This window comes from Rhinolophus hipposideros, assembly GCF_964194185.1.
Source record: "Rhinolophus hipposideros genome assembly, chromosome: 21".
In the NCBI taxonomy this organism is placed as follows: Eukaryota; Metazoa; Chordata; class Mammalia; order Chiroptera; family Rhinolophidae; genus Rhinolophus; species Rhinolophus hipposideros.
In genome coordinates this window covers 32283186-32308203 of record NC_138067.1, presented here as the reverse complement: position 1 = coordinate 32308203, position 25018 = coordinate 32283186, and the positions used below count along the sequence as shown (strand labels likewise).

General features: G+C 49.9%; 1 protein-coding gene across 1 annotated transcript in view; it reads right to left on the bottom strand.

Moving 5' to 3' along the window:
• JPH3 (junctophilin 3) overlaps positions 1-9304 on the bottom strand; it is a 79877-nt gene extending 70573 nt beyond the window's left edge. Inside the window, exon 1 of the mRNA XM_081032946.1 lies at positions 8791-9304. Within this exon, the coding sequence (XP_080889072.1) occupies positions 8791-9172 (382 nt within the window). The 5' untranslated portion in view covers positions 9173-9304. The remainder of the gene's footprint in view (positions 1-8790) is intronic.
• Between the last annotated feature and the right edge of the window lie 15714 nt (positions 9305-25018).

The following is a 25018-nucleotide window of genomic DNA, read 5'->3' as shown; positions in this document are numbered from 1 at the left end:
TGTAGCAGCTGTATGCATAATAGGCCCCAATAGGGAATACTGCAGATGCCCCTTGTCCAGTGACACATGGTGGTGCATCCACACCATGGAATACTAGACAGCAGTAAAAAGGAACCAACTATTGATACAGTAGTGACCCAGATCACTCTTCAGAGAATTACAGTGAGAGATAGAAAGCCAATCCTCAAAGATGACATAGTGTATGCTTTCATTTCTAGAACATTCTTGAAATGAGAAAATGATAGAAATGGAGAAAATTATAGAAATGGATGATATCCGTGGTGGCTACGGGTTCAAGAGATACAGGGGTGAGAGGGAAGAGGGCATGGCTATAAATGGACAACTGGGGGGACCCTTGTGGGGATGGAATGTTCTGTATCTGACTGTATCAGTGTCAACATCCTGGCTGTGACACTGTATGAGCGTTTTACAAAATGTCACCATTGGATGAAGCTGGGTAGAGGGTACATCTCTGTATTATTTCTCATAAGGGCCTGGGAATCTACAAGCATCTCAAAACGTTTAATTATAAAAACACAAACACCAGGTAGTGTTGCTGCCCTGCTTAAACGTTCAGTGCCCTTTCCTGGCCTCCAGACAGAATCCAAAGTTCCTCTCATGGCCAGGAAGTTCTCGGTACTCAGACCCCTTAACCACCTCCCCCTCACTGCTGCAGCCACATGCCTCTTCCTTTGGTTCTTGGAACAAGCCAAGCTTGTTCGGGCCTCTGAGCCTTTGCACATACTGTTCTCCCTCCATGCACGCTTTCTCTCACTCTACACGACTGGTCCCTCATATTCTCTGGCTCTCCTCTGATCTGTCCTTTATTCATTGTCCATCCATGACTTCCAGAGTTCCCTGCTGCTGCAGGCGCTGTGGCCACACCAGGGCCACAGTGAGGAACCCTGCAGACATGGTCTCTGCCCTCTCGGAGCTTCCAGTCCAAGGGGAGAAGACAGCCATAGAAGCCACTTATTACATAGGAGCACGTGTGATAATAGAGGGTCCAGAGGCACTGCATAGGCCAGAGGAGGGGTGCCCCATTCCTGGCAAACCCACCCATTACCATCCTCACCAAAATGCATTTCAACTATTGCTTTTCCCCTGCCCCAGAGCTACCCACAAGCAGCCAGGCCTTTGAACTCAGCAGTGAGCAACCGAATGGCCAGGGGCGGGGCCACAGAAAGCTTATGCTCAAAAGTTAGCTGGACAGTCCTCAGGTGGGCAGTGGGGCACCAGCTCGTGGCCCCTTGGCTTTGCTTCTACAACCAGAGTAAGGTGAAAGTATGAAACCTGCCGACAAAGTAGGCCGCCATCTGGTACTCCTGGGAGGGCCCTCTTGCCTCCTTTAGATCCTGAAACCCTCCCCACTGAGAAGCCCCCCCCATCCCTACAGTCAGACTGCCCCACCCCCACTCCCCACCATCCACCTAGAAACACCTCATTTCCTCCTTAGCTGCCCTCACCCCCAAGGCATAGGCTGACTGGGAGGGGGACAGGTGCTTCTCAAGGTTTGTCCTCAGGACCACCTGCATCAGATGGCCCCAGGTGTGTGATCCTGCTGTAGACTCCTGGGCTCTCTTGAGGAGCTTCTCAGGGGGCTCGGGTCGGGTGATTCGGACAGGCCAGCACACGTTGCCGAGTCTCTGTTCTGGCATCTCCTGCTCAGCAGCCCCTGGCCTTTGCTTTGGATCCATAGGCCTGCAGGAGTCTGCTGGCTCTGCCTTCCTCCCATTGCCCACTCGCTGGGCTCAGGGATGATCCATCTCCGCATGTTTAGGCGCCCGTGGAGAATGGAGGGGTTCTTGTTTGGGGTCCATGGATAAGTCCCAGGGAGTATGTGAACCCCAGAAGTGTCCCCAAAGGATCGCTTGTGTGCAGAGACGTGCAAGTGTCCTGGCAGGGGACCCACAGCTTCGTCACACTTTCAGAGGGGCCTGAAAGGATCCACAAGTTTATAAATTGCTGGGCAAAGGCCCACTAAAGGCTAAGTTCAGAAAATCATGGTGTCACCCTTCCCTGCCTCTGCTTTGTTAGACCCTGGGTTCCTCTCTGTGGTTCAGTTTCCTCATCTGTAAAACAAGGGGGTGGCTGAAATAACTGCTTTGTTGCTGGGTGCTGGAGACAGCCCTGGGGCCAGTCGAGTCCCACTGCCCACATATGACCTGATCAAGCCACATAAACCATGAGACTCACTTTTCTCATCTTCTAAATGGGAGCATATGGCTTATCTCAAAGCACTGTTTTAAGGAATAAAATAAATAACATTTATGGTACTTGGAACAAAGTAAATGTTTAAAATCTGTAAGTACCCTTCTTTCAAAGGCATCTCCCTGGCTTTTCCATTCCGTGCTTCACGTCTGTGTTGTGGAGCGCTTTCAAAGTGAAGACTGTAAGACCTTGCAGCGGGTTGAACAGTGACCCCCACGCCCCAAAAAAGGACACATTTACATCTTAACGCCAGTTCCTGTTAGTGTGTCCTTATTTGAAAAAAGGATCTTTGCAGATGCAAAGAAGTTAAAGATCTTGAGATGAGATCTTCCTGGGTTTGGGTTTGGCCCTCAATCCAATGACAGGTGTCTTTATAAGAAATGAAGAAGAGATAGCAACAAAGACAGAAAAGGCCATGTGGTGACAGAGGCAGAAACCAAGCAGCACTTTTCCTTACTGTAATATTGGTGTTGTGCTTGGAAACTGTCTAGTCTGTTTCATTTATTTTTTAATGAAGCACAATATTAATTTCATGAGCCACTTGACCCAGAGTTTGAAAACTTCTGTCTAAAGTGGTGACGTGGCCCTGCTTTCACCATCTACATAAACTGGGTCCCACCCTCCAAGATCCTGGCTAGAGTGGTCTGGATGGACGCTCATCTTTGCATCTCAGTGATTCCAAAGTGCAGCTGAGGCTGCTTTAGACAGGGGCCTTCAACCCGAGCTGCACTAGAATCACAATGCCAGGTTGCACGCAGACTGCCTCAGTCAGCAGCTCTGTACAGGGCCAAGGAATCAGCATTTGTCAAAGCACCCGGATGACTTCATGTGCAGCCAGGACTGGAAGTAGTGTCCTAGAGTCCTGACCCTCCTGGGCATCTTGCAAACATTCGGATTCTGACCCTAGTGGTTTTCACCAGGGCATGAGAGTCTGCATTTCTAACAGTCTCCCAGGGGACCATCCTTAGTGACTCTACCGTGTAGCGGAGCTAACAGACCCTAGCCTAGGTCTGCGATTCTAAAGGTTGGGGCCTTGGGCCAGCAGCTTCCGCAACAACTGAAACTTGTAAGAAATGTAAATTCCTGGGCAACATCTCAGGCCCAGAAATTCAGGCGTGGGGTCAGCAGTCTCTTTTAACCTGCCATCCAGGCGATCCTGATACACGCTCAAGTTGGGGGAGCACTGGCCTAGAGGAACAGGCAGCGGCAAGCCAACCCCCTGTCCAAATCCTGTTCTCCACCAGAAGCACAGACCCTTGCTCTCAATTCAGCAGGAAACACAACTTTTTCAGAAAAGACTGACAGGACTGGGGTGAAAAACAGGCAAACACCCTCCCTCCCCCCAGTGGTGGTGTTTCTTGGAGTGTGGAGCCCACACACGGACAGAGCGGGAGCAGGCACACTTCTGATAGCCAAGTGTGCAGGAGGGGTCACGGCCAGGTGGTCACTGTCCAGGAGACGTGGTTTGGCTGGAAGAGGTGGCCCGGTGATAATCAGAGCTAAGCCAGCCAGCAACCCAGGCAGCGCGTGTAGACCGCTCTCCGAGGTGCTGAAGAGACACCTCTTCCTACGAAATGATGACAGGTGTTCCCAACGGAGCAGGCCCCTTGGTCTAATTCACAGAGCCCATTTGTGACAACGGCACGACCCTGTGCAGGGGTCTCCATCTACCACATGGCCTCTCACAAACCAGGCAACTACAAATTGGGGGAGCGGCTGATTCAAGAGGGGCTGGACCATTGTAGAAAATTCAAACTCACATCACCCTTTCTTCTAGTGCTCACGACTCTAAATATCTTGTCATTTAAGGACATAATGAGTTGCGTACACAAAATTATCAGCTCAGAGGTGATAGCGAGTTATCTTTAGAGTAGTGGAGGCATGGAGGAAATGGAGGGGGGAAAAGAGTCTTCAAGAAAAACAGCAGAGGTTCCGGGCCTTCTCCCTACAGACACCGTCAGCCTTTGTTTCTCTGGGGTCTTCCTCTCTCTAGCCAGATGGGTCCACAGCCCCCTTTCGTAGGGTTAGCTGTGTAAACGGCTAATGTCAACGAGGGCTGCTCACTACCTACCGGTGGGGTGGCTATTTTCAGAGGGTGCTAATCCTCACTTCCTCGCCAGCCCCATTAGGCTTCCTAATATAAAGCCCGTCCGTCAGATCCCTCCAGGGCTACGCTGGTGAGGGAGACTCAGTAACACTTCTTTCTCAGCTATTATTGGCAACAAAGAACTAGTTATTTGCTTTTTCCTTCTCTGCTCACCTCCCGGCGACTTCTCCCTCCCCAAAGTGGCTGAAAGACCACCTCTGAGGAGATGCTGTTATTTCCCATCGCTGAGGGTTAGATTCTTTTTGTTTCTGAAATGAGCTCCGATATGTATAATATCCGTGTTGATGGGCCCATTTCCTCCTAACCTGGGCATTTGGATTTTAAAAAAAGGGGAGGGTAGTTTACTTTCACATATTCATGGCCAAGCACCAAAAATATGCCTAACGGTCATTTACTTTGTTTGAATGAGGCTTTTTATCCCTTAAACAGGGTATGAACTGCATAAACCTGTATTTAAAGTAGAAACAAAGCACCCTGCTCCGTCTGTAATCTGAGCCCTCCTCTAGGTCTGGCACGCTCTGCTCCCTTTACTGGGATGGCCGCTTCTCAGGAGCAGGATTCGGTAGGGATTGGAGTATTTGGCTAGCGAACAAAGCTGGGAGGGTACACGTGGCTGTGTTTTGGGGGACCGGGTGAAAAACGTCTCTGGGTGACAGGTGTATTGTGCTTCTGTGCACGCAGGCACCAGGGGATCTGAATTTTGACTGTGGGCGTGTGTGATTTGTGTGGGACGAGGGATCTGGGCCGGTGAACGGAATCTGTGTATGAGGGGGAGAGGCCGGGTGTGTGAGATGACTCATATCTTTCAAGCTGTGGGAGGGTTTATTTGCGGGGAGGGGGATAACTTTTGGTCTGAGGGGGTCCTGTGTACATGGTATCCAGGAGGAACTATTTACCTGTGCAGCTTAGCGCAGGGGTCCAGTGAGTGGAAAAGAGGTAATGCAACTCGGTGGGACTGGAGGGTGTGTGTGTACTTGCCTACAACTCTGGGCTGCTGCAGCCAGAGGAGAAGAATGGGTATGGAGGAAAAGGGAGGACCAAGGAGGCAGTTTTGCACAGGGCAATTTAGAGAGAGGGGTTCCACACAAAAGCACAGGATCTGGAATTGCAGTCCTGAGTGTGAATCCCGGGGCAGCTCAATGCTCATCTGGCTTCTCGGAGCCTCTGCTTCCCAATGTGGAAAATGGGAAGAACAAGAAAACCAATCCTAGAGAAGTACAGGAATTAAATGTTATAATTCATGCAAACACTTGCTCCATGCCAAGCACATGGTCAGTGTTTAATATTGCGATTTATTATCCTTCTCAATGTCATCATTATCAGGTCTGGCTATTGGTTCTAAAAATAATCATTACAAGTGACATTCATTGCATGTGAACTGTAATAATAAAATAGTGATAATAATGAATGCTTACAATATTCCTGGTATAGCCACATATACCACCTCAATGAATCCCACCTACTTGACAGATATTATTATCAGCCCTTTGTACAGGTGAAGAAACAGAATCTCAGAGAAGTTAAGTAACTTGCCCAAGGTCACACAGTGGAGCAAAGGCACAGCTGGAACTCAAGCCCAATGGCTGTGGACTCCACAGCATGCGCTCCTGCCACCCCACACCCCCAGCCTTACCATCTCCGTGGGGTCATGTGACAGACTGGAAACCACTCAGCTCACTTCAGTGAGCAACACCTGCCTTGAGCTCAGGGGAGGATAATCCTGGAGGAGGAGTTGGCAGAAGTGTCCCCAGTTGAAATGGATTCCACACCAATTCCAGCTAAATGTAGAATACATTTGCCGTTTGTGCATTATTCATGAAAAACTCTGTTTTCCCAAGTCAGCAATGGGAGCGGGGCTGAAGTTTGGGAGCTCTGCGGATGCCTGCCTAACATTCCCATCCCTGGGAAAAGCAGGATTGGAGTCAGGACCATGCATTGGTTTACAGCTCTGCCCTCTCCCAAGGGAGACCCACTGCCGCCCACCAGTTGACTGGGGAGAAGGTATGGATGCCTACTGCTCTGTTCCGGTGGATTATGACACCCCACTTGGGCTCTGCTCACCTGATGGACGGCTCAACAGCACATATATTCTTTACAGTCACCTCTTTCATAATGAGAAGCGGGGACCATGTTCCAGCAAAGTGGCTCCAGATTGTCTGGGCCTGATTATCCCAGGCCAGCAGGGTCAATTCAATTTTCTGTCATGTCATGTCACCAACCAAAAGGGAGCAGCTGGCCCTGGTGCCTGCCTCGGTTGGCATACAGGTGGTATGATGAAGACAGATCAAGGTTCAAACTCTCAACTCTGCCACCAAAAGTTGGGGGCCTGGCTCCTGGGCCTCATGACCCTTATCTATAAAATGGACACGATCCCCTCCACCACGTGACACTCAAACAGAAAGATGTACAGGGGAAGTGCTTTAGGGAGAACAGTGCTTAGCTGGTTAGATGGGAGAGAGAGAGACCCAAGGACGTAAATCCAATGAAAGAAGCCTTTCTCATATCAACACACCAGACCCTAAACTCACGGCCAGCCACAGAATCAGATCCTCTCGTCCCCCAGTAATCACAATGTAATTATTACCCTTCCCTCTAAAACAGAAACTCCATGAAGGGAAACATTTTTGTCTGCTTTGTTCACTGCTGTTTTCCCAGAGTCCAGAGCACCTGCTCATTGTAGGCACTCAGTAGATATTTGTTGAACAAAGGACAGAATTCACTGGCCACTGAAAACGTTCTGAGAAGGTGGGTAGACTGGGGTGCTAGACCTCACTTGCAGATATTCTAGGAAGTTACTGACTCCTCTCCTTCACATGTTCCCACGTGAGGCCCCTGCACAGGACCTTGAAACTGCTCTCCTGGCTCAGGCACAAGTGGAAGCACCTCTGGAGGGATGGACCTGCAGCACAGCCCGGCCAGAGGCCCCAGGTGACAGCTGCCCCTGGTCTCCCAAAGCGCCCAGCTGGGAGCGCCAGGCTGCTCGGCCACCCACCTCAGCCACCTACATCTGCTGCCAGGCCTGGCCGTGCCTGCACACGCGTGCGCACAAACACGCCCACGGCCTGGAACCCAGGCAGGTCTGTCTGCTGGCCTGGCCCCCATGCCCCAGGGTCAGGGAACTCTCCAACCTGATCTGTGAAAACAACAACAGCACAGAAAAGGCCGCCTGGGACCAGGGCTGGGCAAGACTGTGACAGGCAGGAGCATTATATAATTAACTGCCCCCCACGCCTCCTCCCCTTAGAGGAATAATGAACCCTGCCTCTCAGTTGCATAAGCCAAAATAATAATTACTCTCCAGCCCTCCGACACTCCTGGATGTGGCCTGGGAGCAGGTGTTAGCGCTTGCTTCATGCGACTAAGAGGCAGTGAGCATGATTTCTATGCTCAGGAGAAGCATACAAGTTACTGCTGTGCCCCACTCCTTTCCCAGGCATCCATGCCTGAAAAATTACCGAGCTGCCAGGAGAGAGGCAAGAAGGCACTTCTTAGGATGAGCTCCCAGAAGGGGTGGGAGATGCATCCGGAGACCAGGCTTGTTTGGGGATCTGGCTTCCAGGAACAGTAAATGCTCCACGCCTCTTGGATGCACCAAGGAGTGGGCGCTGGAGTGTCTGAGGTAGGGGGGCAGCCGCAAGGCCGCCAAGGCTACCTGCAGAGAAACCGTCTTATAGCAGCAATGGGCAGCAGACCGGTAGCTCTCTGGCTTCCGCACCAGCTCAGCCCTGAATGTGGTGGCATGTTAGAATGAAGGCACAGAGCATTCCCTAAACTAATGGGGAAAATGATTCAGCCACTGAACGGAGAGATTCCTGGGTCTCGCTAAACCGATGGGCCTCCCTCCCTCCCTCTTTCCAGCACCCTGCTCTTGCTCCAGCAGCGCCAGTCCACGTCCAACCACCTAGAAGTTTATTGCCTTGTTGTGTTGATTTGGGTTCGTGTCCCCCGCCTCTAGCTCTCCCAATGGCTCCCTCTCCATTGGCTTGGGTTGATCAGGACGGAGGGAGGCCCTTTGGCACCGCAGGAAAACAAGAAGCAAAGCTGGGGCCTGACTCCTGGAGGCCCACACCTAGGGAGCTCCGTGAAAAAGAGAAGGGGGCCCTCTCCCAGCCCTTCTGGTCTCGGTGGGTCCCAGAGGAGGCCGCGGGCCCAGTCCAGCCTTTCCGAAGGTCTCTGGCCTGCTCTTGGATGATGCACAGACTCTCTGCTCAGCTCCGCGGCTACGGGCCTGGCTCTGCTCCTGGAAAGCCCCCCACACCTTTCAGCTGGCACAGGGGTGCTGTACCCCCCCAAGCAGTGGGGCAACCTGTAGCCAGGGCGGCGGGGCCTCCAGGGATACCCAGGAAATGCCCAGGTACCCACGGCCCCGCTGGAGGGAGAAGCTCAACTTCCCCAGAGATAAACACAAGAGGCAAGAGAAGGTCCCTCCTCCGCCCAGCCCCCGGCCCGCCCGCACGCACCGGCGCACCTACCTCCATCCGAGTAGGTCTCGGTGCCATAGCCGTCCTGCAGCCCGTTGCTCCAGGTCCCTTCGTACTTGGCCCCGTTGCCCGTGCACTCCCGCACCCCGTAGCGCCCCTTAAATCCGTGCGTCCACTCGCCCTTGTACACCCACTTCCCCTTGCTCTCCAGGCCGATTCCGTGGCGCTTGCCCTGCGCCCAAGTGCCCTGGTACGTGTTGCCGCTGGGCCAGGTGTAGACGCCCAACACCTCGAAGCCGTGGCTCCAGGAGCCGGTGTATTCGCCCTGGCCCTTGGGGCCGGTGCAGACGCCATGGCCGTGCGCCTTGCCGTCCTCCCAGCCTCCACAGTAGGACCCTCCATCGTCAAAATTAAACCTACCCCCACTGGACATGCATGTAACTCGGTTTGCAAATCCCGCAAACGGTGAAAAAAAAAAAAAAAAAGGCGATCAACAAACCGGATTCTTGGTTGGTTGGCGGCTGGTTTTGTTTTGCTATTTTTTTTTTTTTTTTTTTAAGGAAGAATGGAGAAGCAAAAACACAGCAAGCAGATCCCGGGCGGCGGGCGGCCGCTGCGCCGGCTTCGGTGGAATTTAAGTCAATCGGGGGCGATTATTCATTTTCGAGCTGCGCCGCGGAGCCTGACCAGCGTCTCGCGCTCCCGCTGGAGACAGGACCGGAGGGGAGGGGGGAGGGGGAGGGGGAGGGGAGGGGAGGGGAGGAGGGGGCAGGAGCAGCAGCGCTGGTGCGAACGGCTCCACCTCAGCGCCCAGTGCCCCTCGGAGGCGAGCCCGCGGGGCTGGCCCTACAGGCCGCCGCGGGGACGCAGGCTCAGGCCCGGGGCGCAGCCCCCCACCTGCGGCTGCCGCGCTGCGGGCGCCCGAGGGCGGCGGCCGGGCCCGCGGGCGGCCGCACTGGCGGCGGCGCGGGCGGCTGCACCATATTGGGGGCCGCGGGCCGGGCCGGGGCGGCGGCGGCAGCAGCAATGCGGCGGGTCGGGCGGTGGCGGCGGCGGCGGCGTGCGCTCAGGGCCCTGGCTGCGCGCTCCGGCCGGCGCGGCGCGCGCCCGCATCCCGCCCGCATCCCGCCCGCGCGCCCCCGCCCCGGCCCACCGCCCCCGGCGCGCGGGCGTCCAGGAGAGGGGCGCTGCCAGGCCTGGCCGAGGGCGCGGGGTGCAGGCGGGGACCCCGGGCACCCGGGCACCTCGCCATCTTCATCCCCCGTTCGGCGCTCCCGCCGGGTAGGCTGCCCCCCTTGCCCGGGCCCGTGTGGAAATAGGGGTCCAGCCAGGGCACCCCAACCCCCCCTTTCTCGGGACTTGGATTTAAAGGGACAAGAGCTGCGTAATGGGAGGGCGCCCAGCACCCAGCGCGCTCTCTGCTCCTCCCGTGAACCGCGGGGTGAAACCAGGCAGAGCAGGCCTGGGGCGGTCCGGGGGCGCCGCTCCCCCACCCCGCGCCTCGCCCCTCCCGCCGGGCTCCTATCAGCGACTCCTGCCCCTGGTTTGACTGGAGAGGCTCTTGGCAGACCACAGGTGGTTTTTCTTATGACAAATAATCCGTCCTTTTTCCTTGCAGGCAGTTTGGGTCCAAATGTGGGCGGGAAGGGGGCGCTTGCCTCAGAAAACATGTCCCCTCCCCATAAATTGAATGCCCGGCCACACACATATATCTTAGAATAAAGACACCCCAATTCCGTCCCTACCCTGCACCCTGGCCAACAGGTAGCCCCCCACTCCGGGAGTGGTCGCGCTCTGGAGGAGCAAAGTGGGATCACCACTCGAGCGTTACCAGGTCTCTCTCCACACATACTCCCACTCCCATCCCCCTGCACTCCCAAGAGATGGTGTCTGATTCCTGGATGCCAGTATCCTGGGACCAATTTAAAATGCATTTCCTGGACCATAAATCCGCAGGCAGGAGATCCCGCGTTCCCAGCCCTCCAGTAGCGTGTGCGGCAAATGGCAGCATTTAGGGCTGCGGAGGGGAGACGGCACAGGGTCCGAGCTAATTGGAGTGCGGGCCGGTGACGCGGCCGGCGTTGCGCCAGGAATTGCAAGCCAGGCGAAGGAGCCTGAGATTTAGCACAGCTAAAGAAGTGCGATTGAAACCTCCACTTAGCCAGGGGCCCTGCTCTGCCTTCTCCTGCCCGCATTGTTCCCACCTTTGGCTAAACAGGCCCTCACTAGAAAAATAGCCCCTCTCCCGACTCCCAGAGCTCAACTCCACTTCTAGTCTTGGCCTGGGCGCCCAAGCCCCCTCCCTAAAGCGTCCCTAGCGTGGTGTGCAGTCACCTCCTCACCCACCCCCACTGAGGAGGGTCATTTAGGGAGTTTTCTATTTTGCTTTGTGATTTGTAGTTGCAATGATTCAATGCACCTTCTCGTCCCTGTCTCCCTATGCTCATCTGGAAGGCTTCTCTAAATGCCTCGGGTGGAATAGTTGGGTCAAGCACATCTTGGGACTTAACAGAACTTGCTCTCCAGAACACCTGGAGCATTTCCTTCTCGCCCTGCAGTTCACCTGCGCTTCCTTCCAGTTCTCTACTTCCTGACAGGCACTTGGTATTATCAGACTTCCTATTAGGTTTCCATTGACTTTATTTTGTCAGTCTAAGTGAGTATGAAATAGCATCTCTGGGCAGTTTGGTGTAAATAAAAAACTTACATGGTGGTGAATGTGTAGGCAAAAGGGTTGCAGACTTTCCTCGCAAGATTCAGGTTCAAATCCTGCCTCAAGGGCTGGGCAGCTGTGTGGCTTTGGACAGTCAGCTCCGGTTTCCTCATCTGTAAGATGGGCATGATAATAGTTCCCATAAAGTTGCTGTGAGAATTCAAGGAGCTGGCACTCAACACATGGTAAGCGCTGAAGAAGTAGGAAGTAGTGGTGTTATTAGGAGACTAGCCCCCCAGCAAAGGTCATAGGTTCCTAGGATGTGGGATGCCCAGCCATCAGCCTTCCCAAACCCTGTTGACATAGAATTTCTGTTTCTCTTGTACACTCTGCACTTTCTTTCTTCCATTTTATTTCCAACCCATTTTTTTTGCTGATTCAGCAGCCCTTCCTCACAGGAGCAGAGGATTTCAACTGAGATCTTGTTGGAAAATGGTGATTGGTTCCATGCGATTACTGTTCAGCACCTTCTACCTCTGGGTAATGCATACCTTTCCCCCTGGCAATTCCAATACACCCTCTCACTCTTCCACAACTGACCCTCCCTTCTCCCTCCTGCACGGTCAGATTAGCTCTAGCAGTGACAGACTCTACTGTCTGAAATGCAGAAATACGAGGCATTCATTTTGTGCAATTTGGAAATTGTTCTCCCATAAAGTGGGTCTGGAGGTATTGATTTCATTTTGGAGAAAAGTCTCCAAGGCTATAAACATAGTTCCACCCAGCAATTTAAAAACAAAACCAGGGAAAAAAACAAAAAGCTCTATCACCATGCAGAATTTCCTGGCTGTGTGCACCAGGCTCTACGTAGTGGTGAATACCTCCCATTAGCAATCTCACTGCCTCCTCAGGTGACCTGGGCTTACATATCATCTGTGTGTGCAAAGATCAACTCGAAGCCTGTCTCAGTGAAGTGTCTGATCAAAGGGAAAATAATGACGGAGGAGGATTCCAGCCCAGGTGGTCTGGTTTTCCAGCCTATAACATTTCTGGCCTCCAGGCATTGCACTGCCCTTCCCTTGCCGTCTCCCTCTTTGGTAGCCATGACCAGGAAGTTTTCTGGTTTTACCTCTAGAAAGGCTTCCTGGTTTCCCTTTCATCACCCAGAGGCCCATCTGTTTCCTTCAGAGAACTGAACTACACACTACAGTTACCTGTTTGTCCTCCTGTCTGACTGTGTTTGCCCCGACGCTGAGATGGCTACATGAAGACCTCCCATTCTGGGGGCTGTCCTGTAACATGACGTGGACACTCCTCCTGAGAGGTGGGCTGGCAAGTGAGTGTAGCAGAAGTGACATTGTGTGACTTTGAAGGTTAGGGCGTAAACAGTGACACAGCTTCTACCTCATGGTCTCAGGACGCTAGAGCTTGGAACCAAATCACCATGATATTAAAAAGCCCAAGCAACCCATGGAGAGACGCATAGAATAGAAACAGGGCTTCCAGCCCACAGCCCCAGCTGGACTCCCAGCCAACCCAGCACCAGTTGACAGCCCTGTGAATGCACCATCTTGCATTCAGCTTCTCCATCTCAGGTGGGCCACCCCCATTAATGCCACATGGAGCAGAGACCCTACCCATGCTGTTTTCCCCACCACAACTTGTCATAATATAAATTTCTGAACAAAATAAGTGACTCTCGTTATGTTAAGCTAAGAGTTATATAAACTATAGCTCAGGGGCCAAATCTGGCCCGCTGCCTTTTTTTATAAGTAAAGTTTTATTGGAACACAACCACCCCCATTCATTTACATGGGGAAGTAGTGGTGCTACTTCCACATATGCCTATGGCTGCTTTCTCACCATTAACGGCAGGGCTGAGTCACTGCAACAGAGACTATATGGTCCGTAAAGCGTAAGGACCACCTTGTCCTTAACAGAAAATGTTGGCCAAGCCCTGTGTGTTAGCCTGCTCAGGCTGCCATAGCAAAATGCCATAGACTGGGGTGGGGGGTGGGGCTTAAACACAAAAATTTTATCTTCTCACAGTTCTGGAGGCTGGAAGTCTGAGATCAGGGTGTAAGCATGGTTGTGTTCTGATGAGGACCCTCTTCTTGGCTTCCAGATAGCTGCCTTCTCACTTTGTCCTCACATTTGGGGGAGACAGGAAGTGGAGGGAGAGAGAAAGAGACCAAGTGAGTGAGCATGGGAGAGCATGAGTGCTCTGGTTGTTTGTTTTCTTCTAAGGACACTAATCCTATGGGATCCGGCCCCATCCTTAAGACCTTATTAACCTTAATTACTTTCTTACTCCAAATACAGCCACAGCGGGGTTAGGGTTTCAATATATTAATTTTGGGGGGACACATTTGGCCCATGAGACCCTGCTTTAAGCCACTGAGTTTTGGTATGGTTTGTTACACAGCAATACTAACCACAACAAACTATAAGTTTCGTGCAGATGGAACCACATCTATGTTGTTCACTTTCAGCGTAAGAGGCACATTTGGGACACAAATTACCAACCTACCAAGAGTTAGGTGGTGGTAAATAGCGTGGTGACAGGGAAAACCACGTATGGGAGGACCTGGGCTCTGCTCTTGGTTCCGACACTAACTTGGTGCAACAAGTCTCCCAGCTTCCTGAGGCCCAGCATCTTCACCTATAAAATGAGAAACTTCATTGTTTCCCGGGTCCCTCAGTTCTGTAGTTCTAGAATTTTCCTCAGCACTCATTGCCACTCTTCCTGAAGTCCAGTGTGACCCCCACACTGCTGCGTGGTGGGTTAGTTTATTTCCTGTCTCGGTGCTGTAGATTACTTATCAGGACTGTGGGTGTGGCCTCCGTGGGGCTATTGAAGGGAGCCTTCAGAAGGGCTATCTTCCTGGGGTCATCTCGGATCAGCTTCCGGGGTTTGTTGGCTCAGCCCTGTGGCACCCCCAAGCTGCTCCCCTTACACACACTCATGCAAATGTGGGAGATCGACATGGCTCCGGTGCTAGGAACAGTTGTTAGAGAGGGTGTCTGCTAGCTCATCCGTACAGTCCCCTTAGCTGTCTGGGTTTAGAACCCGGCTCAGTCACTGACTTGCTGGGAGCCCATTATGGAATCTTTCTGTGCCTGGTTCTTCATCTTTAAAGTGGCACCAACACCTGATCTCACTTCCTAGGGCTGGGCGAAGAGTAACCAACTCAACGCAGGTAGCTAAGGTGTTTGGTGGTCCCTACCACCTCGTTGGTCCTCAGTAACTTAGTTGTTATTATTATGATTGCTTCCCTCTCCAGGGGTGGTTGTTCCCAAGAACGAAGATGGTCATCCGTTACAGGTGCTGCCTATGCCCCAGGCCTCCCTCCCCCATTCTCCTAACACCACCGATCATTTTCTTATTGTAACTCTCCACCTGCCCAGACTCAGCCCCCAGGGAAGAGACGACAATTGCTTCTAAGTGCTTGGAAGGGTCTAAACCTTGAAATTGTCCTGGGGCTCTTGATTTTCCCCAAACCAGAGGCAGAGAAAGATGTCAGCCATGGGTGGGAGCAAAATGAGAAATCAAATTATTGGATTTGTTGGCTGATTTCTCTGTGCCTGACCTTGAGTATCTTATTTCATCTAAATCCTGGCATAACCCTCTGGGGTCTGAACTGCGAGCATCCCTTCCTTCTCAAAGATGAGGAACCTGAGACTCAAGCAGGTAAAGTGAGTGGCCCAAGGCCACAGACAACTAGCAAGAGTCAGCACCAGGGCTTGACCCCAAAAAGGCAAGGAGGACTTTGAGGGGAGTCTCACTCCTGGACTGCTCTCCACTGCCAGAACCCCGACTTCAGGGCAGGAATCCTTTGTTTTTGATTAATTGCTGACCAGCCACGTGGTCAAAGGTCTGCTAAGGAGAAAAGTTGAGAAACCTTAATCTGAGCTTTGAAATCCACTCTAAGGCACCCTGCTGGGTGCATTTTTCCCTTACCCTGTAGCTGTGTAGGCCCACATCTTAGTTCCAGGAAATGCTAGCAGTTTAATAGTGTCTAAAAGGAGTACCGACTTGTGCCAGGCACTTTCTCAGCATTTTCCAGTGTTTAATTCATGTATTCCTCTTAACAACTCCAAGATGTGGTTCCTAGGGGATGTTATTATCCCCATATTACGGATGAGAAAACTGAGGCAGAGTCAATAGTAGTAGGGATGACATGCTTAAGATAAGCAAGTACATTCTTAAGAAAACCTTGATATTCCAAATTCAAGTGCTTCCAGACTCATCCACTCTGTTTTTCCTCTCCACCAGAAGTGCCAGGAACCCCCATTCCTAACCATCCTTCCTAAGGACAGTCAGTGAGTGCCTGCTATGAGCTGGGCTTGATGGGTGCCACAAAATCCCTACCTCCCCCAAGCCACGTCAGCCCCTAGGGTGGGTGGGTGCCACATTATGGTGAGGAACCAGAGCCTTGGGCAAATGAGCTAACCTGCCAGTAAGTGGCCGTGTGGATTCGGAGCAGGCGTGTGGCCGTCCCTTTCCACCCTGCTGTCCTGCAAGGAACTCTCAGTCCTCTTCTCTAAACTACCTTTTCCAACTCAGCCACTGGAATCATGACATCCACAGAGAGCAGCAATAACAATAGTCACAGTACCCTGTCATCGCAGCTGCCCCTCTGCTCAGCCTGGTGCTCACCCCTCAAAGGCAACAAGTGCAATGGCAATAATAACACCATTCGGTTCAAAATATAAAACGTTCCCTTTGCGTACCTCCAGTCTGTTTCCCTCCACACACCACAGGAAACAGCTATTCTGACGTGTATCACCATAAATTAGTTCTGCCTTATCCTTGAACCTCATAAAAATGCAAATCATATGCTAGTGTCTGGCTCCTTTCATTCAACATATTTCTCAGATCCATCGGCTTTGTTATGTATAACAGCACTTTGTTATTTTTGTTGCTATGTAGTATTCCATTGCATGAATATACTATAATTTATTTATCTCTTCTCCTGTTGGGAAGCATGTGTGTTGTTTCTAGTTTGGGGTGATTTTGAATAAAGTTAGTTATTTGCAATAGTTGTTTTGAGTAAAACTCGTGTATGTCATTTCTATGAGTGCACTTATCGGGACCTAGGGTAGTAAATGTTAGTATTTAGTTTCCCAAAATAGTTGAGTCAGTTTGCACTCCCCCAGCAGAGGGTGAGAATTCCAGTGGCTCCACATCCGCACCAGCACTTGGTAATGTCCGTCTTTCTAATTTTAGCCAATCGAATGGATGTGTAATGGTATCTCATTGTGAATTTACATTTCTTAGATAAACACTTTGTAAATTAATTGGGCTTATTTTTTACTTGTATTTCATTATTTTATTATTTTATTTTTGATGTTTCTTTCTATTCTTATTATTTATTTGTTGTATTTATTTTTACAGTTTCCTTCTAAGAACATCATATGCAATGGATTTTATATTTAGATTGCTAATATAAAGTTTTATTTGAAAATAAATATATCCAAGTTAAAAAAAAGAGGGTGTGTGGAGGACACACTTAAAGAAAAATATTATACAACTAACAGGCCAGCAGGAATGAGAATGTGGCAATTTATTGGAAGATTTGGCAATTTACCTCAAGAATGGAGGTAAAAGCAGGCTCTGGACAGCAACCAAGAACTGGAAAGTCGAAACTCAAGTCCCTCCCTTTTTCTGGGTCCCATGGTCTCTCCTTTGGCCTATCTGCACTATGTTTCTGCTCTCCGTAGACCAATTTTCTCTGCCACAATATGCTCTTTCCAGTACCTCTCAGTCCAACACCCTGACAATCAATAACCTGGAATCTATGGATCCTGATTCCCAGGAGAGAGATTCAGCTCAGACCAGCACGAGTCAGTCAGCTGTGATCAGGGAGTAGGGTCCGACTGCATGACAGCAGGAAGAAAACATGATTGGCATTTCTAGTGCCAGTAGAGGAAGCACATTCTGCACCAAAATTGGGATGTGTATTCTATTGAGGGGACAGATGATTTGACATGGAGAATGGAAGAGCTCTGAAAAAATGGCAGGCATAATTTTGCTTCCTGTTTACCAAGAATTAGAACTATCTATGACCCCAAGGAGCACTGTCATTTGGTCATTCAATTTTCTAAATGGAGACAATTATGAAGAGAAGAGTGGAGGAAAGAAGGAGGAAGACGAAGATGATGCAGAAGTGATTTGGATGGTTTAGCAAGAAGGAAAAAGAAAGGCTGTGGAAGAGGTAATAATGATGGTGATGGTAATGATGGTGATGGTGGTGATGGTGATGATTAATTATTACATTGATGTTCCTAGATCTTTGCTTGGCACTTTACATGCACGATAACATTTAATCCTGAAACAACTTTATGAGGCTGGTACTATTATTATCCCCATTTTACAGATGAGGAAACCTGAGGCTTAGACAGGTCAAGTCACTTGCCCAAGGTGAAAATGAAACCAAGCAGCTTATACACATGATGTTCTGTCTCAACTGTGTAAGCGTCTTCTCACTGGAGAAGACGAGGTTTTGTCTGTGGTCAAGTCACATATTTGTACAATTTGATCAATGGTCAAATAGCAAACACCCATGAACAACCACTAAGCCCAAGGAATTGAACATTATCAGCACCCCTAAAATCCACAGTGGCCCCTCCCCAAGCATAACCTTCTCCTTCCCCCCAGACAGAACCATTAATCTGAAATTATGGTCATCTTTTCTTCTTATACTAGTGTTACCACCTGTGTATGTGTATTCTTTAAGCACTGCAATTTAGTTTTGCCTGTTGTTGAACTTTACGTGACTAAAATTATACCACGTATATTCTTTTTTGCTTAACATTGTGCTCGAGGGTCATCCATGCAGTTGCGAATCTCTAGGGTCCATTCATTCTCTTCGCTGTATAATATTCCCTTGTATAAACACCCATTCTCCTGTAATGGGATATTTGGCTTGCTTCCATTTGGGGGCTGTGGGGACAGAGCCCCAGAAAGCAGTTTCCAGGCTCTCGGCCTCATGTGGAGAGGTGCTGGCTCAGATAGTGGATGGCCGTCAGCTGTGGCTGGTTGGCCATCAGCTGTAGCCATTAAGCCATTGGTCACTGATATAACTGCCGCGGCTACGGAGGGGAGCCGAGGAGAGTGAAGGAGGAGACTGAAGGAGAGTAAGGAGAGTCGAGGAGAGTTGGTCGGTTGGCAGCAAAGCGGACAGCAGGTCGCACGTCGTGTAAACCCAGCCTCCAGTGAGACCATAGTGGTATGACTTCCCTACTTATGGCTCCGTGGGTGTTCCTTTTTGGCCTCACCATGTCCTGCGTTCTTATGTGGGGAGCGGGAGCAGAGACCCCGCAGGCTGCCCCGCCGGACACCCCGCACGACAGGGGCTATTACAAACAACTGCTTTGACGTATCGGTCTATGTATTCTGGAACGTGTGCACACTTCTCTTTGCCCAGGAACACTTGTTCACTTTTGGGAGTCACCACAAAGCTCCCTCTCCAGGAACTCCCCACATCAGGTAGGGGCTTTTCTCTGAACTTGGTCAGCATCTACGCTCCTCCCATTATAGTGTATGTCGCTCTGTCACGTAGTTATCTTCTAATTCATGGTCTCATCTACTCACAGGAGGAGGGGGAAGTGCTGCTATGTGGGACCCTGTCAGATTCCTCTCTTCCCCTTTCGTGCCTAGCGTGACATCTGGCACCCACTAGGAATGCAATGATTGCATTTTGAGTAAATGATGAATGAACAAATGAATACACGAACACTCAGCAGTCTCTAAACATTTGCTGAGCCGAAGCTTGTCACGTAAGGGAACAGTGAAGCCCACAAGTGCTGTTAAGACATTAAGTCTGCTGTGGCTGTTTCTGAGCTGTGTTTTGACCTTGTTTGACATGGGCTGATATCACGGACATGGCACCTGGGGACATAGTCTACAGGCAGAGGAGTGGGGAGGATTACAGAGGCCTTACTCACCCTTCCTGCTCAGCAGGTGGTTTGTCGAATGCATAAAGACATCCAGAAAAACACTTCCGGCTGTGTTGCCTTTTTCTATTCTCTCCTCCTTCTCTGCCTCCCAGGGCTAATAAGTGTGATTAGACCTCATTAGAGTGAGGCAGCCAGTGGTTTCCTCATGCTTTTTCCTTATGTATTGTGTATCCAATTCGTCCATCCTCATGGAAGATTAGTGAGCAGGGTGGTGCAGGAAGAGGCTCATGGACCTTCTGGTTCATTGAAGAAGATGAAAGTCATGGAGTCCAAGGCAACAGCTGGGGGCAGGGGATGAGCTACCACAGGTTGGTGAATGTACCTGAGTGTGAAAGCCAGCGTGCAAAGGCTCAGAAGTTGGGGACGTAAATCCAGAAGTCACAATAGTGGATTGAAGACCTGGTCAGCATAGACCAACTGGTGTGCAGGCTAGGCCAGGTGAGTTCACACCTATCCTTTCAGGGATGAGCCCACTGACCTTGGGATAGCATCCAGTCTCCTTTACATGATTGACCAGGCCTTCCTGACCAGTGCTGCCTTCCCTTTCTGCCTCCTCGCTCTCTACTGCCTACTTCCTGCTCCTATATCCCAACCTGCCTAGGCTGGCCTCCCCTCTCACATATGCTGTTCCCCCGCAGGTGCCATGTCCGTGATGCCTGCTGCATGCTTTCATGTCTCCACGTAGTAACTCCTTTTAACCAGGAAGCCTACTGACCCCTTACCCCCTCCAAGGCCAGGATGGGTGTTTCTGCCCTGTACTCCCAGAGCTCTTTGGACCTTCTGACTCATCGCATTTGGCACGCTGTGTGGTCCAGCTTTGTTTCATCAGCAGCATTCTCTGCTAGATGGTGAAAGGCAGGCACCATGGCTGTTGTGTTCACATTCTATCCCAACCCAGTGTCTCTACAGAGTAGGTGCTCCATAAATACGATTTGGGGTGACTGAATAAATAAGGCAGTAAAATGCTTGCTCAGGATCATGGAGTGATTCAGAGATAACTGGGACTAGGGACAGCTCTTTCCCTCTTCTAGCCTTGTTCCCCAACCTTGCCTTTTGCAGAGACAAAGTCAGGTAAGCCCCCTTCTCCTCCTCTCTAGGTGCTACTTCCTGTGCCAATGCCAGTCTGCCATGGGCATAGGGCTGGTCAGTATCCAGTACCCTTTACCTAGGCAAAAACATTCAGATTGCCCCTGATTCTCAGCCCCTGTGTTGGGTAGTCTTTACCCAGGTGCCAATGACCTGTTTCAGCTCCTGAATCAAGTAGTAACTGAAGGCACACCGAGGTCTGAATTTACCCACTTCCTAAATTCCCTTTTTGCTTACATCACTCTGAGTTGGGTTTTCTGGCATTTATTTGCAAAAGTGTGTTTTAAAACAGATTTATTGAGATATAATTCGCATACCATATAACACATACATTTAAAGTGTATAATTCAATGTTTTAAGGATAATCATAAAGTTGTGAACTACCACCACAATGTAATTTTACCTTTTCATCATCCCCCAAAGAAACCTGTACGTATGCACAGTCCCTTCCTATTCCCCCCTCGCCCAACCCCTGGCAAGCGCTACTCTACTTTGTGTCTCTATGGATTTGCTTATTCTGGACATTTCCTGTAAATGGAAGCATACAACAGAGGCCTTTTGTGACTGGCTTCTTTTACTCAGCATAATGTTTTCAAGGCACGTCTATGTCATAGCATCGGCCCGTACTTCATTCCTTTTTATCGTCAAATAATATTGCATCGTAGTGATGAACCACATTTGTTTATCCATCATCAGCTAATGGACATTTGGGCTGTTTTCCACTCTCGGTGATAGTGAATAATGCTGCTATGCATTCATGTACAGGTTTTTGTGTGGACCTATATTTTCATTTCTCTCGAGTATAAACCCAGGAGTGGAATTGCTAGGTCATATGATAGTTCCATTTCACCTTTTGAGGAACTTTCCAGACCAGCTGGACTATTTCCCTAGTGATTAGTAAGGTGGCACATCTTTTCACTGCTTTGCGGCCAGCCAAGCCTCGTCTCCACATCATCCGTAACTGTAATTGCCATTATCAGAGCTTCTGCAGAGTGATAGCTTTCTGGCCACATGGGCAAACACCATGCCAGTTTTGTTCTCTGCCCCAGCCTCAAGTTTCTTGAATCAGCCTCAGGTTTCTTGAATGATGTTGTATGTTTTCTTTTGGAGAAATAAGTATTCAAGTCCTTTGCCCTTTTCTAAATTTGTGTTTTTCTTATTGAGTTTTCGTTCTTTATATATTCTGGATACAAATCTCTGACCAGATCTATCTGCTTTGCAAATATTTTCTTCCATTCTGTGGGTTGCCTTTTCACTTTCTTCATGGTACCTATCCTTTGCAGCACATGTTTTTGATTTGGATGAAGTCCTATGTATCTACTTTTTCTTTTATTGCTCATGCTTTTGGTGTTGTTCCTAAAGGATCTTCACTAACATGCCCACCTTCTTTGAGAGGACTGCTCTATGTCCTTACAGTGGGTGGCCTTGCCATGTATGGGAATATCTTGTCTTGTATGGGAATGTCTTGTATGGGAATACAAGAGCACTGTGCCCTCAAGATGGGGGGAGGGGTTTGAACTAATGACGTCGGTGTTGTCCAGTGACCCACAATGAGTTCTTGGGGAAAGCATCTCAAGTGCTTGGATAGACCAGGTTCTGAGATCCACAATCCTGTCCCCCACTGTGGCCAGAGCTGACTAGACACACCAGGACTTCTTGGAGGAAGGGCCAGCAGGAAATGAAAGACACAGGGAGGGGGCCAATCAGAGTATAAGCACATGTGAAGCTCCACCCCCTCTTAGGGGGCTGAAGACGCTGGAGCTTGCTTGAATCTGATGACTCTCCAGGCCCATCACGCTTTCATGAGTTCTGCCCTAACAGAGAACATGCCTGACCTTGAGCTTGCAGGAGCCAGTCTCTGCCCTTTGCCAAGTAAAGAGTGAGCAGACTAGCTTCTTTCTATGCTCCACCTGCCTCACCACCTTTCCTGCCTGCAAAACAGAGACTTTTCACCCTGAATATTCAACAGCTCACTCAACATTCATTCAAGAAACCTGAGGCTAGAGCTGGGGATGTGGCAGAGAACAAACTGGCATGGTTTTTGCTCATGGGGCCAGAAAGCTATCACACTGTAGAAGCTTTGACAATGGCAATTACAGTTACTGATGATGTGGAGACAAGTCTTGGCTGGTAAATAGTTATACCAATTAAGGAATCCCCTAACTGAATAACTGCATGACAAAGAAATTATGGAAGCCTGGAGTGGACCCACAAGATGAGTGCTCAGTCCTAACTCTGCCCTTTGCTAGCTGTGTGTCCTCGAGCAAGTCACTCAGCCTCCGAGTCATTACCTGTTAAATGGGAAGACGAATCAGCCTCTCCTCCCTTGCCGATCCCTCCATTTATGAAGAGCTCTGTGCCAAGATCTGGTCTAGGCATTACCCATTAAATCAGCACAACGACCCCACGTACTAAGAAGCACTCCCAGGAAAGGAAACAGAAGCTCCAGGAGGTGGGAGAGGCAGAGTTTGTTGGCCCAGGGTCTCTATGTGTTCCCTGGAGGGCTGGAGAAAAAGAATAATGGCTCTCATAACTTCCTGCTGGTCCATCTCCCCTGCCCCTCTCGCCCCACACACCTTCATACTGCAATGGGGCCATGGCTTTGGGGAAATGAAAGGTAGCTCCTCTCATGAAAAGACCTGGGGGTCCCTTGAACTATCACTTTCTTTTTTGTAGAGCAGCTTTTTAAAACGTGCTTGGTTCATATTATAACCATTACATTTACTATACACACTTTGGATAATACAGAGAAGCACGCACAAAATGTGAAAAACATCATCATCCCACCGCCCAGCAGTTACACAGTTAATTGTTTTATTTCCTTCTGTCATTTTCTTCCGTGCATAGTTAATACCGATATACAGACGCTCCTCGACTTACAATGGGGTTATGACCTTATCATGGGTCATAAGCCCATCATAAGTTGAAAATATTGTAAGTCAAAAATACATTTAATCTACTGAAGATGTTCAGAATACCCCCATTAGCCCGCAGTTGGCCAACTGTCTTGAGTTTCATCTCAAGAGTAATTGCTTTCCTTTTCCTTCTCACCAGAATCAGAAGACACAGATGGGCGTTTTATAGACATGATGGGATACAAAAACGCAAAACACAATATCCAGAAAATGCTGGCAACACAGTACAGCATAGAGTACTGGTTGTTTATTGCGTGGCTGATTGGGACCTGTGGCTCCCTGCCACTGCCCAGCATCACAAGGGAGTATCGTACTGCATATCACTAGCCCAGGAAAAGATCAAAGATCAAATCAAAATTCCAAGTAGGATGGCTACTGAATGCAAATCGCTTTCACTCCATCTGAAAGTTGAAAAATCAGACAGGACTGTCTGTATTTTACAAAATTAAGATCTACCGAAAAGCCTGTTTTGGACTTACTCTTCTTCCACTTAGCATATGTCCTAAACGTGTTCCCATTTCATTAAATTGTCTTCTACAGCCTAACTTAACGGTTGCTAGTGTCTCTCTATAGCTGTTAATAATAATAGGAAACATTTATGTTTACATATACTTCATATCCTTTTTAGAGCTTTAAAATGTTTACATTGTGCTCACATGTTCTCAGTGCTTTCCATATAGTAACTCATTTAATCCTCACAACAACTGCATGAACAAGTCTACTATTATTATCCCATACCGGGGAGGAAGCTGAGGCACAGAAAGGTGAAGCTACTTGCCCAAGGTCACACAGCTGTTAAGTGGTGGGACCAGGATTGGAATCCAGGCAGTCTGGCTCCGGGCTCCACCCGGCCTCTAACATGCCTTCTATTATGGGCAGAAACAGGACAGGGTTGCCTCTGGAATGTAACGGATACTGGGCTGTCTGTTCCTCCATCACCTCATTCTCAGAAGCCTGCAATGGGGAAGGTAGTCATGCCTGTTCTGTGTGGCCGTGTGCACCCACGTGTACCAGTAAGAAGCACTGGGAATGCATTTAACATGGAAATCCCATAGCTGCAGTAACAAGAAGGGGGGTCCTCTTCTGCCCCAATTCCCAAAGCTCTTGGTCTCAAGCACCACGTCCCAGAATGAGGTCTACCCCAGGCTGTCCATGGTGATGCTGGCCTAAGCTGCCACAGACAGGGGCTTCACTGGCCAACGGCAGCCATTGGAAGGAAGAATGGATCACAGATCTTGGCTGACAGAACAGGCACACCCTTTCCCTGGGAAGCCACAGGAGCCCCTGGGATTCTGGGACTTTTTATAGGGGCAGGAAGAAGGACGGAGAGTGTAGATGAAGGCCAGTTTAGAGGAGTGTAGTTCGAGTGTACGTGAGGGTCCTACTAGGGGGCTGGTATCCATGCTTCAAACTAGAGAGCAGGACACCCGGTGATACAGAGAGATCATGTTCTACCTGGCCAGCCTCCAGTGCTGGAGATGTAAGTTTCTGCTCCCGGACCCATAAATAACATTGCGATGGACATACCCACGCAGGTAGGCAGAGGGGACTGCTGGTGGGGGCCCGTGGCCCACAGTCAACTGTATGAACTTAACTCCTAACTCTACTGCATCCCCGGCTGGGCAATCATGGGCTCCTTAACTTTCACGAGCCTCGGTTCCTT